Source organism: Alexandromys fortis, unplaced genomic scaffold, assembly GCF_014885135.2.
Source record: "Alexandromys fortis isolate MF-2015 unplaced genomic scaffold, M_Fortis_MF-2015_v1.1 scaffold_20, whole genome shotgun sequence".
NCBI classification, from domain to species: Eukaryota; Metazoa; Chordata; class Mammalia; order Rodentia; family Cricetidae; genus Alexandromys; species Alexandromys fortis.
The window spans coordinates 10,478,866-10,493,982 of record NW_026067903.1 but is presented as its reverse complement, the minus strand read 5'-3'; the positions used below and the strand labels follow the sequence as shown (position 1 = coordinate 10,493,982).

The 15,117-nt window shown below is 41.5% G+C and overlaps 1 protein-coding gene across 4 annotated transcripts; it reads right to left on the bottom strand.

Annotated features, from left to right (window-relative positions):
• Positions 1-446: 446 nt before the first annotated feature.
• Positions 447-6,890, bottom strand: Ptp4a1 (protein tyrosine phosphatase 4A1). Of its 4 annotated transcripts, none has more exons than XM_050134676.1 (6): positions 6,365-6,558; positions 3,658-4,247; positions 2,450-2,542; positions 2,101-2,231; positions 1,412-1,486; positions 447-949 (listed from the first exon to the last, which is right to left on the bottom strand). In XM_050134676.1, exons 2-6 carry the CDS (start codon positions 3,760-3,762, stop codon positions 682-684), a joined length of 672 nt encoding a protein of 223 aa, XP_049990633.1. In that variant the 5' UTR covers positions 3,763-4,247; positions 6,365-6,558; the 3' UTR covers positions 447-681. The 4 variants fall into 4 exon arrangements, with proteins under 4 accessions (XP_049990633.1, XP_049990632.1, XP_049990630.1 ...); XM_050134675.1 differs by lacking the exon at positions 6,365-6,558 and adding an exon at positions 6,872-6,890 and having other exon boundaries at positions 693-953; XM_050134673.1 differs by having other exon boundaries at positions 693-953; positions 6,365-6,553.
• Positions 6,891-15,117: the final 8,227 nt, after the last annotated feature.

Here is a 15,117-nt window from a genome sequence, read left to right as displayed (position 1 = left end):
ACCTTGAAAAATATTTACTGAATTAAAGAACATATTCTACATGTTCTGCATGAGACAAAGGCAACATTTTAATAAAAATATTAATAGCCTCCTCCCATTCTTTACCAGGCCCTCCCCGTAAGTTGTACCTTTGAGTGCAAACGTTAAATTAACTAAGGCTTTTTGTCTGGAGACATTATTGAAGATATGTGCTTCTGTAACAAAGTCGATTTTCAAATGGAGGTTTCCCATAACATCACAAAGAAAGACAAAGACAGCACAAGACTTGCTAAAAAAAAAAATTGATGGCTAAGCAAACCTGATGTAATCTGGTATGAGTGTGGGAGATGTAAACATAGAGTGAGCAGGCAGATAACGAGAAGCCCTGCAGTGTTTGAAATGACAGAAGGAATAAACCATGGAAGGTCTAGAGTGTTCTTAGTTCCTGGAATTTTGGTTCTGTACGATGCTAAAAATATATAGGTATTGTGATGGGTATTTTGGCACCTAATCTTTCTAAATTCCTTATATACTAATAATACTCTGGCACATGGTACATATAAGGACATAACTCAATACCATATTTTAGGAAGGGTCAATTGGTACAAATAATAAGCACATTTTAAATGCTGAACAGCAAAGATCTTTTGCTAAGTGTCCAAACAGGTTGATCATAACCCAAATATAGAGGATGCAATTCTGTCAAGCTTGTGGCCTGGTAAGACTGGTTTTCAATATTCCCGTGGAAGCTTCAGCAGACTTATTCAATAAGCCAACATGTTGGCTAATTATGTATGACAAATCAGGTCCCATCTGAAGTTCCACTTCCAAGACAATGGCATCAGGCACCCCAGTTTTATTGGATACAACAGTTGTTTCTATGACCATTGGAATCCTTGAAGCGCAGCCGCATCTTAGGACGGTACTTCTCCAGATACAAAAGTTGCTTGCTGTTAAAAGCTCCACGCCGCTTTCTGGAAAGAAAGAGAAAGCTAATTGAAGGATGTTCTTTCTTGTAGCTAGGAAGAGGACAAAGTCAAGGGAGCTATCTAGAGCACTGAGATTTCTGAATATACCAGGTTTTATGACTTTTATTCAATGAATGATGTTGAGACCACACCAACAAAAACAAATAAAACACCCCTCAACTTTAGTCATATACCTTAGCAAAATGTAAATTAACAAGTACATTGAGTCAATAAAGTAGAACAAGTCATTGAACAATCAATCATCTGCATGAATGCAAAAAGGCTGGAGAAGGTCCTTTTCTCCTGGACTTAGTATAGTTAGTAACAACAGGCACACAATATACATTCAGACAAAATACTCAAACATACCAAAACCAAACCAAGATAATTGACAGAGAAGATTTGGATTTTTCTTAATTCAGATATTGAATAAGAAAATACATGCAGGCATTAAAGAGACTTACTGTCTTATGAACTGTACTGCATCTTCATATTTCATTCCACCTTCAATTAATGCTAGGGCAACAAGCACTGGAGCTCTAGTAAGGTAAAAAATTTTGACAAATCACGATTTTTCAAAATTAAATCCTGTAAAATTCATTACTGAAATACCCCCATATCCAAAAATATATCAATATAACATTTCAACATTAGTCTTTTATTAAATTTTTTAGGACTGAGTTTGATACTACAGGCTTAGAATCTCAGCTACCTGGAAAGCTGAAGATTACAATTTCAAGACAGCCAAGAAGTGAGTTCAAGACCAACTAGGGAAACTGTTTGAAAATAAGATGGTCAGGAAGCTAGAGATATAGCACACTGTTAGAGAACTTGTCCAGCATGCGGAAGGGACCAGGTTCAAACCCAAAGAAGAGAGAATCTTATAAAGTATTAGTACTTTCAATTCAGAACTTTATCTAGAACAGTGGTTCTCAACCTGTGAGTCAGGATCCTTTAGAGGTCACTTATCAGACACCCTGCACTTCAGATATTTAATCATGATTTATAATAGTTGCAAAATTAAAGTTATGAAGTAGCAATGTAAATTATTTTATGGTTGTGGGTCACAACAACATGAAGAATTGTATTAAAGGGTCACATTAGGAAGGCTGAGAACCACTGATTTAGAAAGAAATTAGGTGATTTTTCTTACCTGCCAAGGCCTGCAACACAATGAACAGCAATACAGCAGCCAGGTTCTTCACGAAACTTAATCTTTACAAGACTTAACCAGTCATCAACAATCTGGTTGGATGGTGGTGCACCATCATCAAAAGGCCAGTCCTAAAAAGAAATATTTTAGACCTTTAAATTAGCTAGGTACATTGGTGTAGTCCTGTATTCTCAAAACCCAGGAGGAGAGGCAAGTGGGTTGCTGACTTCATAGCAAGTTTCAGGCTAACTGGGCTAATTTTGCCTTGACTTAAAACTGAGCTTCTTGAAGTCCGATTTGAATAAGCTTCTGTGGCATAACAGACATACACGAAAGCTTAAGTACTTACAAGAACACGAATGCCTTCTTTCTCCACGAGAGTAGTGTCGTAAGTTGCTTCACACACTCTTACAATTGTGGTAACTCCATACTTCTTAAGTTCCTAGAAAAAAAACAACTCAGGTCTTTAAAACCATATCATTATTGCTCTGTCATCTCTACCATTTTTGATCATGCTGGCCAATGAAGACCTGCAGAATCTGTTATGTTTTTTTTTTTTGTTTTGTTTTTTTTTGTTTTTTTGAGACAGGGTTTCTCTGTGGTTTTGGAGCCTGTCCTGGAACTAGCTCTTGTAGACCAGGCTGATCTGGAACTCACAGAGATCCGCCTGCCTCTGCCTCCCGAGTGCTGGGATTAAAGGCATGCGCCACCACCGCCTGGCTCTGTTATGTATGTTTAACAGAGGCAAACCACTAGATACCATATATTTAGTTCAGAGGGGTGAAAAAAAAACCATTTGATATGGTTTCTATGGGTATTTGGTGCATATGGAGGTCAGATGTCAACTGCAGGTCCTAGTCTTACTGAGAAATGATCTTACTGTCCTATACTTTGCCAAGAAGGCTAGCTTTTTAACTGTAGGTTCTGAGGAAGAGACTTGGGTCTGCATGCATGAGACTTTACTGACTGATCTACCTCCTCTTTTAGAAATAATTTCAAAGGCTCAAATCCAAACTTCAATTTTAAAAAGCCATTCAGCATAAAACAAAACCAAAAACCACACAGACTTGACTGAGGATACAGTATATAATTATAATTCAACTAAGACATTTAAAAAAATGTAACTGGAAATTAAAAAGTTTAACATTTAAATATTCCCCCTATAAAATTAGAGACACCTATCTGCTACCTTTGAGTTATCTGTAGGTTTTTATACTTTATAAATGTGCGCCCAGATAAATTAATTAGCATTAATCCTTCTAAGAGCAGAAAACAGCAGAATTGCCAGCTGGAAAATAGAGTCCAAGTACAAATGAACGTAAAGACATCAACTAATTGTAGTTTATTGCACTAAGAGAAAAGGATACAAAAAGATCCCTAAGCTGCAGTCTATCCCTGTCTTGTAAATTTAACTAAGCAAACTAGACGCATAGTTCTCAAAGTGCAACACCATAATACCATAAAGACATTTCCTTTCCGAGTACCAAAACTATACAACATCATTCAGATTAGTTCCACTATTAAACTGCAACCAATTAGTAAAAAAGTGTAACTTACCTCTATAAATTTGTTTAAGGTCGCATTGGTTGGATTGTGTGTAATAAGGAATCTCATGTTCTTGTATGTGACTTCCACAGGAGCAGGGCGGTTCATTCGAGCCATGTTAATTTAGTTTAAAAAAAAAAAACACCCAATAGGGTTACGAAGGAATTAAAAAATTGAATACAGAAATGATGCAAAAAAAAAATCAAAAACAAACAAAAAGAAAACAACCTGAAGTCTACTTCAATATTCAATATACTCCACTTGAAATTCTCAGTGCTTTTAGTATGAAATTGGGAGAAATGGGCAATGAAATGAACCTCCTAACAAGAAGCAGTGATTCTTCAATCCAGTAATACTGAGGCAATACAAAGGAAGTGCACTGAGGTCTACCCCATCCAGGTCTGAGCTCTTGTAAAATGCTCTGCAGATTTCAATTCAACACGTCTGTGTCCAGGTATCCACTCTTATGGGGGCTTCTTGGTGGAGTAGTAATGAATTTCTACAGTTCACTTGTCTGCATAGAGGTCGTGCTGTGCCTGGCAGTAATCTCCACTGCCCTTCAGAAACTCCATAAATGTGTGACCGAGAACACCACAGAACTGCTGTTTAGAAGAAAAAGAATAAAAAGAGGGGTAAAAGTTATTTTCCAATTCAAAAGGAACATGTAATGCTTTTCCACTAAGTATACAACTATGCTCAAATTAAGAGTCACCAAGATATCAACTTTTACTCAAATTACAAAATTCAAGGTGACTGAATTTTAAAATCAATAGGCCTACAGTATGCAGTCACAAGCCCATTAAAGGGAAATTGCTAATCAATTATAAAGAATGTTCAAAGAAAGTCACTGCTACATTTGGTGGAATTCCCACACATCTATATATAGATTTCATTAATTAATCTTAAGTTATTGTTTACACACTAATATAAACTTCATGTAGTTTGAAGCTTTCGATTTCTGCATAATTTACTGAACTCACAGAAAGCCATTTCAGCTGCCCATCAGTTCTTTGCTTTTAATTTAATGCTTAAGCTACTGAGATAAAAGGAGATATCTGTTGTATGGTTTTTCTAAAGAGTATAGTATTTTTAGTCTAATTATATCTCAATAATTATTCTTTACATTTTAGTCACTAAAGCTTAAGTATGAAGTCATGAGCACAATTCCCTTTTGTATTTTCTGTCATCTTAACATCTAAAAATAAGTCATGTACAGCCTTACAGTTAGAGCAGGTTCAAATAAACTGAGTAGAGGTAGATGAACATTAACAAACGCTTGAACGCCCACTACTCTAGGCAATTTGTGTAGAAAACTAAGGAATGTGCTCACTAACAAATTATCACTCAACGACAACCACTGACCCAAACACTTCACATGTATAATTAAAACGAACTGCCAAAGTAAAACCTTAATTCATTTACTAAAAAGGTACCACAACAGCAAGACAACGTATTTCCATGTTTTCTGAAATGGGTGCTCACAAGATATTAACTGTCAAGTGGATTTAAAATCCCGATTGCCTAAATTAACCAGTAAGGATATCACTACTTCAAGGAGTAGATCAATAATCTGAAATTATTGTTATACATTTGAGTCATAGTTTCTTGTCATCAAGTTTTTTTTTTTTTTTTAAATTGGCCCTTTTTTACTATACATAGGACGCACACAAAGCTTAAAGTTCACACAAACTCTTAAAAGTTCCACCAGGAAGCTGAAAATCAGGGAAAAAAATTCTGGTTTAAAATGAGTGGAGCCACCCAGTGGCTGGAGGACACTTCAATTAAAAGTGGTGACCACTGACAACCTTTTCATATGCCCCATTCCCTCACAGGCAAAAGCTATAGGCATCTCAGACACACGAAAAAACTAAAAGCACACGAACATAGATAGAAAGGAAGTGTGTGTGGCATTAGCCTAAGTCAGTCTTTCGGACTGCAGAATCAAGTCAGCCTGTGGAACCATCTGCTCTAACCAAATTTGTTCCAAATACACTCGGCTTTCAAGTAACGCACCCAATCTAGTGCGTTGTAAAAACGCTGTTTCTTTCTGGCATAAGTCTAGCTTTTCCGGTTTTCAAACATAAGCCGGCGCGAAGCAAAGAGAAAAAAAGAAGAAGAAAAAAAAGCAACCCAGGAAGCACGACCCCAGAAGCTAGACCACCAGTGCACACATCGTTCCTATACCGAGGAAATTACCGCTCCGCAGCGGCGGAATGGTGCAGGGCTGCTCACTCAACAGGAGCCTCGCTCACAGTTCTGGCCGGCTCCTGTTGCTCCTGCTTTAAGAGCAGGCAGCCTTAGGCGCAGCCCGCCGCGGGGACCGGGTAGGGACCCCCTCCACCACCCCGGTCGCCCCTACCGACGCCTGCCGGAGGTCGGGCAAGCCCGGGCTTGCGCGGCGCGCACAGCCGCGAGGTCCGCAATCACGGGTTCGCGGTGGCGAGCGCGGGCGGCCACCGAGGCCATCTTGGGAGGCCCCGGGCGCCGGGTCCCGGTCCCCGTCGCTCTGCCACGCCCCGGCCACGTCCACGACGCCCCGCGCGGCTTCTCGGAACAAAGGCCGCAGGGGTCGCACGAGCACAAAGCGGCTCCTCGGCCCCAGCGACCGCTCCCGGTCCGGGTCCCGCTGCCGGCGGCGGCGCCTCCGCCCGCCTCCCTCACTCCCTCCCTCGGCACACAGCCGGCCCGCTCGAACAAAGGCCGGGCCCGCGGGACTCACAGGAATATGTCTACTCATTGAAGATTGTGGCCTAATCATACAGCCGGTCCCGAGGCGGCACAGGCGGCGGCGGCAGGGCAGGCGGCGGTGGGCGTCGCGGGGCGGCGGCGGCGGCGATGCAGGCGGCGGGGGCACCAGACGACCATGCAGTGAGCTGCCCGAGGAGCGTCGCCGAGCCGGCCGCAGCCCAGAGCCAATGCGCGCGCCCAGGAGCCCTTGCGTCACAAGCCTGCCCCTTTATAGCCGGCGCGACGTGCGCCCCGGTGGCAGCCAATCACGGCGCGGGACGCTGGCGGCGCGGGGCGGGGCCCGGGCCGCCGACGTCACTCGCGGCGGCCGCCACCGGTGCGAACCGGTTGATGAATGGCGCGGAGTGCGACCTCTTCCCTCGCCACTCTACGCGCTCGCGGCTCGAGCCTCGAGTTCGCCTCGACTTGGATCGCGGCTCCGGCAGGCGGAACCCTGTCGCCCGGAGCCATAGCTCCGTCGCCCTGGCCAACGGTTTACCTTGGCACCTGCGCCCCAGATCTCCGTCATCACTCCATATTGATGTCGCATGACCGCTGGGCGGGTGACTCACCGCTCCAGGGCCCAGGCCGAACCCTGGCCGGGATGAGGGATTCTGGTCACCGCCCTCACTTCCACGTGGGAAGGCTCTCCGCAGAGTTTAGCCCATGGGACGCGGGACGTGTCTGCATTTTTTGAGTCTTGTTGCCCCCGAGCCTTTTTTCCCCCCTTTTTCTCTTTTAGGTTATACCCTCAAACTGCTGATGTTGGCAACTGCAGTTGGCTCGATTGTGGCATTTCGAAATCACATGCATCCTTTGTACTGCTGCTCACTCACAGATAAGGAAAGGTTAGCCATCGCTAAAGGGAAGCCTTTTTAAAATTGAGAATCTTGGCATTATCAAGAACTGGTGTGATTTTTTTTTTTTTTTTTTTTGCGTCAAAAGCTAAGCTTCCCATTTTGTTGATCTCCAGTGTCCTTTTAATGTAGGCCTCTAATTGAAGCTGTAGCACAATTGTTTCTGTGCTATACAAGGGCTGCTTTCATCATTTGAAAATCCTTCCTGCTCAGTCGTCTAGGACTGATAAACAGGACCTTTACCTGTTTTGAAGAACACAGCTTTCCAACACTGAAGTCTTTTGCTTCCCGTTTTTCCAGACATTAGATTGAAGAAATAAGAATCAAGTTGTGACCTCTCTGTCACATTTTAGGATTTATTAGCACTTCTACTTAGAGACCTTCCTTGCATATCGTTCCTCAACTTTCTTAAATACACTGTAAGCAAAGTAAAGGCTGTTGGAAAAGAATAGGCTAGACCTTTAAAGTAATGAAAAATCTTCGTTAAAAATTGCTTGCCTAGGGGATCCATTTAACTCAAGGAAATTGGACACACAATATCCCTTCACAAATAGAGGTAAAATGGGGTAGCGTTTATATTATGTAAGTCCTAGGAAAATAAAGGAAGATTAAAAGGAAAGTCGTGCGACAGGAAAGTGAAGTTGATCAGACCAGGAAACTGAACAGAAGACAGATTCAGTATTACAGAATTAAAACCTTTCTTATGACCAGTGTCTTTGGGTAAGTATTAACTTCAGTTTGGGAAAAAACATGGGCAGAATCAACTAGTGAATAGCTTGGCCGACTTGTATAATAGCATCCTTAGACACATTAAATTGGCCCATCTTACCCCAAAGGTCGGTCAATGCAGCTAAAGGAGATAATGAAACCTTTTGGAAAGGGGGAATTTGGTGAGCTAACATAGCTCAGCAAATGGTAAGCAAAGGTAAGCCAGTGTTTTAGGTAGTTTTGTTGTGGACCTTATGCAAATTGTGAGCTCTGTAATCCCCAGATCCTGTAATTACCACAGGTAGTGCTGAAATGTAGTGTTCAGTTCGCTGTCCTTGAGCTCCAGAAGCCGGGCTCCAACTCTCAGGGCGAGTCAGCTCTGGATTCCTGTCTTTGAGAAGAAAGTACCACCTTGCCCTATTTGCTGCTGAAAGAATGTATCTTTTTTGTTCGTTTGTTTGTTTTGCTTTCGAGACAGGGTTTCGACAGTCCTAGCTGTCCTGGAACTAGCTCTTGTAGACCAGGCTGGCCTCTAACTCACAGAGATCCACCTGCCTCTGCCACTCGAGTGCTGGGATTAAAGGTGTGCGCCACCACCGCCCGGCAAGACTATTGTGTTTTACATAGAGTTAGACAATGTAGAAACTTTCAGTCATATAGAAGATTATAGATACAACTATTAATGAATGAACTCAGGTGGATCAGTATTAAGTATCTTTTGGGTTTTATGGTTTTTGTATTGTTTTTGACATAAGGTCTTTCTCGTGTGATGAAGGCTGTGCTCAAATTCACAATGAGACTGACCCTGAGTTCCTTTCTCATCCTACCTCCCAAGTGGTCATATTCCAGGTATTCCTCACCATGCCTGGCTGAAGTAAAGATATTGTTTTATCCAATATAATCACTAGAGGTAATAGTTTCTCTCTAAAATTAAATTGAGTCAGTCAACATTTTAAAACAGTTATGAAAATGCTCTTTGATTTCTATTATAGGCATTTTCTTTCCCTTCTCAAACTTAAATGTCTGAGGTAGTATTCAAACCAGATGAAAATAGGTTTTCTTAACAACTTTGCAACTTAATATAAAGAATACTTATTTGGGATTTCAGTGAGTACATTAGAAAGTGATCAAGAGAATAGTATTTTCTACTTTGTGATAAAATAATTTTCTTCAGACTGAATAAAGAGCTTCCTATGGCCCCAAATAATTCATCATTTTCATATCCTGTGATTCACATGCTGGTACCTGAGGAAATCTAGTTTGAGAAGTCTTATTTTTAGAAAACCTGGCAAAATTTTTCTTGTGGTTCTGTAGCCTGAATACAAATCATTTGGGAATTGGAAATCTGTAGGGCTATAGTTTCCATGTGACTGTCTAGAACATGTTGAATTATGCCAGTTTGAAAGGAAGCAAAAAATAGCTTAAGAAAGGAGAATTTAATCTGGCTAGAGGAAAGAAATGGAGTATAAATAAATGTTAAAGGTTGTCTATGCACGCAATGGCAATGCTGGCACTTGACAGGTTTAATTTACAGAGTTGGCATTTAGGATGTAGATAATCCAGACACTGCCCAAAGCAGCATCACTCTGGCAGCCTTACATAAGAACAGACTGTTCTTGAACTGTTTCCTGCAGACACAGGAATATTCAGGCTTTTAAAAGCTATGGTAGCCAGCCAGGCTGTGGTGGCGCATGCCTTTAGTCCCAGCACTCGGGGAGGCAGAGGCAGGAGGAGGATCTCTGTGAGTTTGAGGCAAGCCTTGTCTACAGAGTGAGTTCCAGGATAAGCTCCAAAGCTACAGAGAAACCCTGTCTCAGAAAACAAAAAACCCAAACAAACAAACTAATTGCCAACAGAATCGGAGTTAGATTTGGGCTTGGTGGCTCATGCATCTGATCTCAGTGTTTGGGAGGTGGAGGCAGGGGGGATCCGCTGATGACTTTATAGGGAAGTCAGATCTGTAATTTTCTGTGCAGAAACGCTGCCAAGAAGATGCATGTTACCATAGCTTTAAGTGAATCTGTACAAACTCAATAACTCATTCCTGAGTCCTTGATACTAGTTGTCAGTTATTTATTTCTTGAAATAAAAGGATTATTCTAAGCCAGAATATAAACATGGGTTATGAATCAGCCTTTAGGAGAAATGCACAGCCATAACAAAGGAAACTTAGTAGATAATCTGTAGTGGTTGGCTGATATGTCCAACATAAGCATCCACTTGCTTGATTTCACCTTCTAATCTCATTGTCTAATGCCAGTGTTGTCAGGTTTGTTTCCTTCTAAACTACGAGCTGTCATGAAACCATTCTACATCAAATACAAAATATCAACACAAAATGTGCTAGCCGTTTGTTAAATATCTGCTGTGTGCCAAGTCATGTTAAGCACGAGAGAGTTAACATGTCCTCTGCTATGAAGACATGGAACATAAGAGATAGCGTCTAAAAGGATTAGCACAATATGATAAATGACATAGAGGCAGGCATGTGCTCAGAGCAGCAGAACACAAGGAACGGAGTACTCTGCTGACTGAAAGTCAGGCAAGCTAATGCTAAGGTTTCAAGGAGCAATGTAGAATGTCCTAAACAAGGAGCTGTGGCTCTAAAACTACGGATGGAGGCTTCAGAAAGCACTCTGGAAATCATAAGCTTCAAATGGCTAGATGTGTAACAAGGCAGAGCAGGGAACAATCTTAATGCATTATAAATAGCTTGCTAACGAGCCTGGACTTTCTCTGGAAGTTAACGGGAGTCATTAGATTTTGAGTATTAGTAAAAGATCAGATATTTTTAGAATATCACTAAATTGAAGTCACTAAGCCAAACTATTGTAATTATAGCAGTACAAATATGGTAGGAGGGAGAGAGAGCAGAACATTCAGAATTAGAATGAAGGGGGCAGTTTCTGCCTTCTGAGTGCTGGGTTAAAGGCATGTGCCACCATGCCTGACTGGGTTTGGTTTGGTTTTATTCAGGGAATGGGGAGTTGTTCCATGGAGCGCTTGTTTAACTTATACTAGCCTCTGTTGAGTCTCCAGCACCCAAACCAAATTAAACCCTGTAAAGTCCTCAGGGCCAGGTGTGGTGGACATACCATTAATATCAGGACTCAGGAGGCAGAGGCAAACTGTGTCCTAGGCTAGCCAGTAGCTACATAGTGAGACCCTGTCTTAAACCAATTCAAACCATTCAATTTGATACTTTAGGAAATGAACTCAGGAAGAATAAGAAACATTCCATCCAAAGGGTCACTCTTCTCAGACCTTAAGGGAAGTCCTCAATCGGAATGTACCTTGCTTTCCCATGCAACTTTATTCCAAGTGATTTGCCTTTATACTATCTGATTGCATTTTTTTCTGACACAAGAGGGTTCCATCAAAGAGTTACCCCAGTTTATAAAAGGACATGTGGGAAGAAACCCAGTGAAATGAGCCAGTCAAAACTGAAAACTGCTCAGACTTTTTTCTTTTCCTAAAATTGGGACCTGCAGGGTTTAAGAAAAGCAGTCAGATCTCCTGAGTCACCAGGATGGTGCCTGAGAATGCCCAAAGGTCCCAGATGCTGTCATTTGAAGGAAACTCATCACTGGAGGCAGAGTGAAGGCCTACGTTATGCCTTCAGTACATAAAGTAGGTGCCACACACATGAAGATAAGACCTGCTTCTAGTCCAGTGCGTGCATGAACTTTTCTGTAGTTCTAAGAACTATGATTGCATCGGTAGCAACAGCAGCAATAGAAATGCTTCTGGTAAGCGAGGTTCAACTCCTCTTATGAAAATGGAAAAGTCGGGAGGTGAGATGGCTCAGTGGGTGAAGGTTTTTGCCAAAGAGCCTGATAACCCGAGTTCTATCCCTAGGACCCACATGATGAAAGGAGAGAACAGGCTCCTATGAGTTCTCTAACCTTCACATACACGCTATTGTGTGCACGTGCATGCATGTACACTTAAAATTTTTTTGGAATAGATGAGGGAAGAGTCTAAATTTACTTTAAATTTCATTAAAATTTAAAAATATTTTAAGCTATTTTATGGTACTAAAGATTGAATCAGGCTAGATCCTTGACCTCTGTTTACTTTATATGTTGACATATGACCTCACTATAAATTGCCTTCTTGGCCTTAATTCCCTTTGTAGCCCAGGCAGACCTTTACCTGTCTGAAACTTTCTTTGAGCACCCAGGATAGAGGCCAATGTTATCATGCTTTTTGGGGGAGCAGGCTTTTCAAGACAGGGTTTCTCTATAATTTTGGAGCTTGTCCTGTAATTTGTTCTGTAGATCGGGCTGGCCTTGAACTAACAGAAATCCACCTGCCTCTCCCTCAAGAGTGCTAGGATTTAAAGGCGTGCACCACCACCACCAGCCTCATGCTTTCTTTAAAAATTGGTTGTAAATGTTCTGACTTCCAGGGTACCTTACCAAGAGTCCTCACCCTTTATGTGAGGTAGGATCTGCAGCTCAGCAGTCTCCAGGAATTCAGAGGCTAGGACCCCGCCAGTGACATCTCTGTTGAAAAAGGGATAGCCCTGTCCTCTACTCTATTACTAGACATGAGAAGCTGTTCTAGGAGTGGGGATGATGAGAAGAAATAGGAGTTGAAACCGGACGGTGAGTTGAAACCAGACGGTGGTGGCGCACGCCTTTAATCCCAGCACTCAGGAGCAGAGGTAGGTGGATCTCTATGAGTTTGAGGCCAGCCTGGTCTACAAGAGCTAGTTCCAGGACAGTCTCTAAAGCTACAGAGAAACCCTGTCTCAAAGAAACAAAACAAAACAAACAAACAAACAAAAAAAAATAGGAGCAGAGCAATTTTCGCCTCGCTTGGTTCTTTCTTACAACTGCATGTTAATATCTTCAGCGGAAATTCTACCCTGTGCTTCAGGACTGCTGATACTGCCACTCAGATGACCATTTGGTTGTCCTGGCATTGCTATAAGATATGGGTATTGAGCCCACTGTGCTTTACCCGGCATTGTTATAAGATGTGAATATCGGGCCAAGTGTGCTGTAAGCCTTTTCAGCGTTCAGGATGTAGAGGATAACAGCACATGTTTGTGAGTTTGAGGCCATCCTTATCTACATAGTGAATTCCAGGTTAGCTGGGGTTACACTGTGAGACCCTATCTCTAAAAAACAACCAAACAAAAATACAACACAAAAGATAAGGATGTACAAGAATGAATAAGACTATTCCCAAATAGGATGCAAATGTACGTAAGTAAAATATTGTCTGTTGACAAGGTATAATAACTAAATAAAATGTTTCCTTTGGGTACCATTGGAACCCTGCAGAGGAATACTTAATTCTGCCGGGGACTTGGCACGTTGTAAGGGAAGTGAGGTCAAGATAATCTTCTAGGGAAGGACTAGAGTTTAGAATAAAGAGGAAAAATTTCCCATCTCTGAGAGAGACACTCCCAGTATTATAATGGAATGAAAAGAATACGATTCTTTTCATGTGCTTTGACATTTTCAAGAGAGATCAGAAACTTGAGAAGAATAGAAAAAGACTCTTCCATAATGAAGTGCATTTTAAAAAAAGGACTGAAGAACTGAATTGTAACTAAATACACCCCTGGTGAGAATTGTAAAGTCTTTTTATTGCTTTGGCTGAGAGCAGTCAGCCATCTGTTGATTTGAATATTTGTTCTTTTAGTCTTCTCCATTTAAAAAAAAATATATAATGCACTAAATAGAATAAAAGAGAGAAAGAAAAGAAATGTCTATGGCATTTTCTAGTTTGGTAATGGAATTTCCCACTATGCCTATACGCTTATTGAAATAAGACCAGACCACTGAATCAGATACTCTGCTAGCATCTTTTCCGACTTTCTGTTTTCAGCAACTATAGCAATTACCTCTTAAAAGACCCAAGCCAAGTTAACTGATCCTATTGCAGTTGCAGACCCAGGCTGGCCAATATTAGTAGAGTTGTGCTCACACCACCATTTCCTGAGTGTTTTTAGTCTATCAATTTTCAACATAATTTACCTTTCCTGCCCTTGGATACAGAAATACCAAATTCCAGTTTCCTCCTGACCCAATCAGTGATGATGCAATTCATTCCTTGCTAGTAAAACTACATGATCCCCAGCTGTCACTCTTTGAGGTCCCAAGAGCTAGAATATTTGCTGACTTCTGGGGAAGATTGACAAACCTAGCTCTACTGAGATACTAAAATAGTTATACCATGTGACAGTGTTCTAGGCCAGCTTTCATTCCTTCTCTTGGGTGACAACTCTATTTTTAGGCCACCCTTGTAAATGTTTATAAGGAGGAAACACCGTAGCCTTTGGCTCTCATTCTTGAGCAGACACAGAGTTGCAAACAGGGCGAAAATTATTTGATCACCACAAAAATCAGTCATCAGTGATGTCTTACTGCTTTATGACCTTAAACTACACATGTTTTGAAAACAAAATTTTGGCCTTATGTTGAAAGCAGACCTATGGTTTCAACAGATGAAATCCCTAGGAAAGCAATAGGAAAACATTCTTGGGAACTTGTTGATTAGGAAAAATAAGAATTTTGAACTTCAATAGTATATACTGAGGAACAAGGTTTGAATATAATTTATGTAGCTATACCTTCTGTTTTGCAATTTATAGAACCAGCTAAATACAATTCTGTCCACCCAGAATAAGTCCTGTGCAATTATTAACATTACAGTTCCCAAAAACTGATTATTGGGCTGGGAGATTACCATAAAGGATAAAGACAAAACATTCAAACCCAATGGACTGAGGTGTGAATCACTGGGACCTAGAGTCCAAGGAGAGAATTCACCTATACAAGTCCTCCGAGCTCTGTACTCTGTAGCACACACTTCCATACACAAGCAGAGACATTTTGAAAAGAAAAGGCAGTATACCCAGACCAACAAGGGCTACATAGAAAGACATTGTCATAAACGAAATACAATACAATAAAAAAAAGGCCTAGACAGGAGGATCAGTCTCTTAGAACTCAATGACAGCCTGGCTACATAGCCAGTTCAAGACCAGCCAGGAAGCCGGGCGGTGGTGGCGCACGCCTTTAATCCCAGCACTTGGGAGGCAGAGGCAGGCGGATCTCTATGAGTTCGAGACCAGCCTGGTCTACAAGAGCTAGTTCCAGGACAGGCTCCAAAACCGCAGAGAAACCCTGTCGCGAAAAACCAAAAAAAAAAATAAAATAAA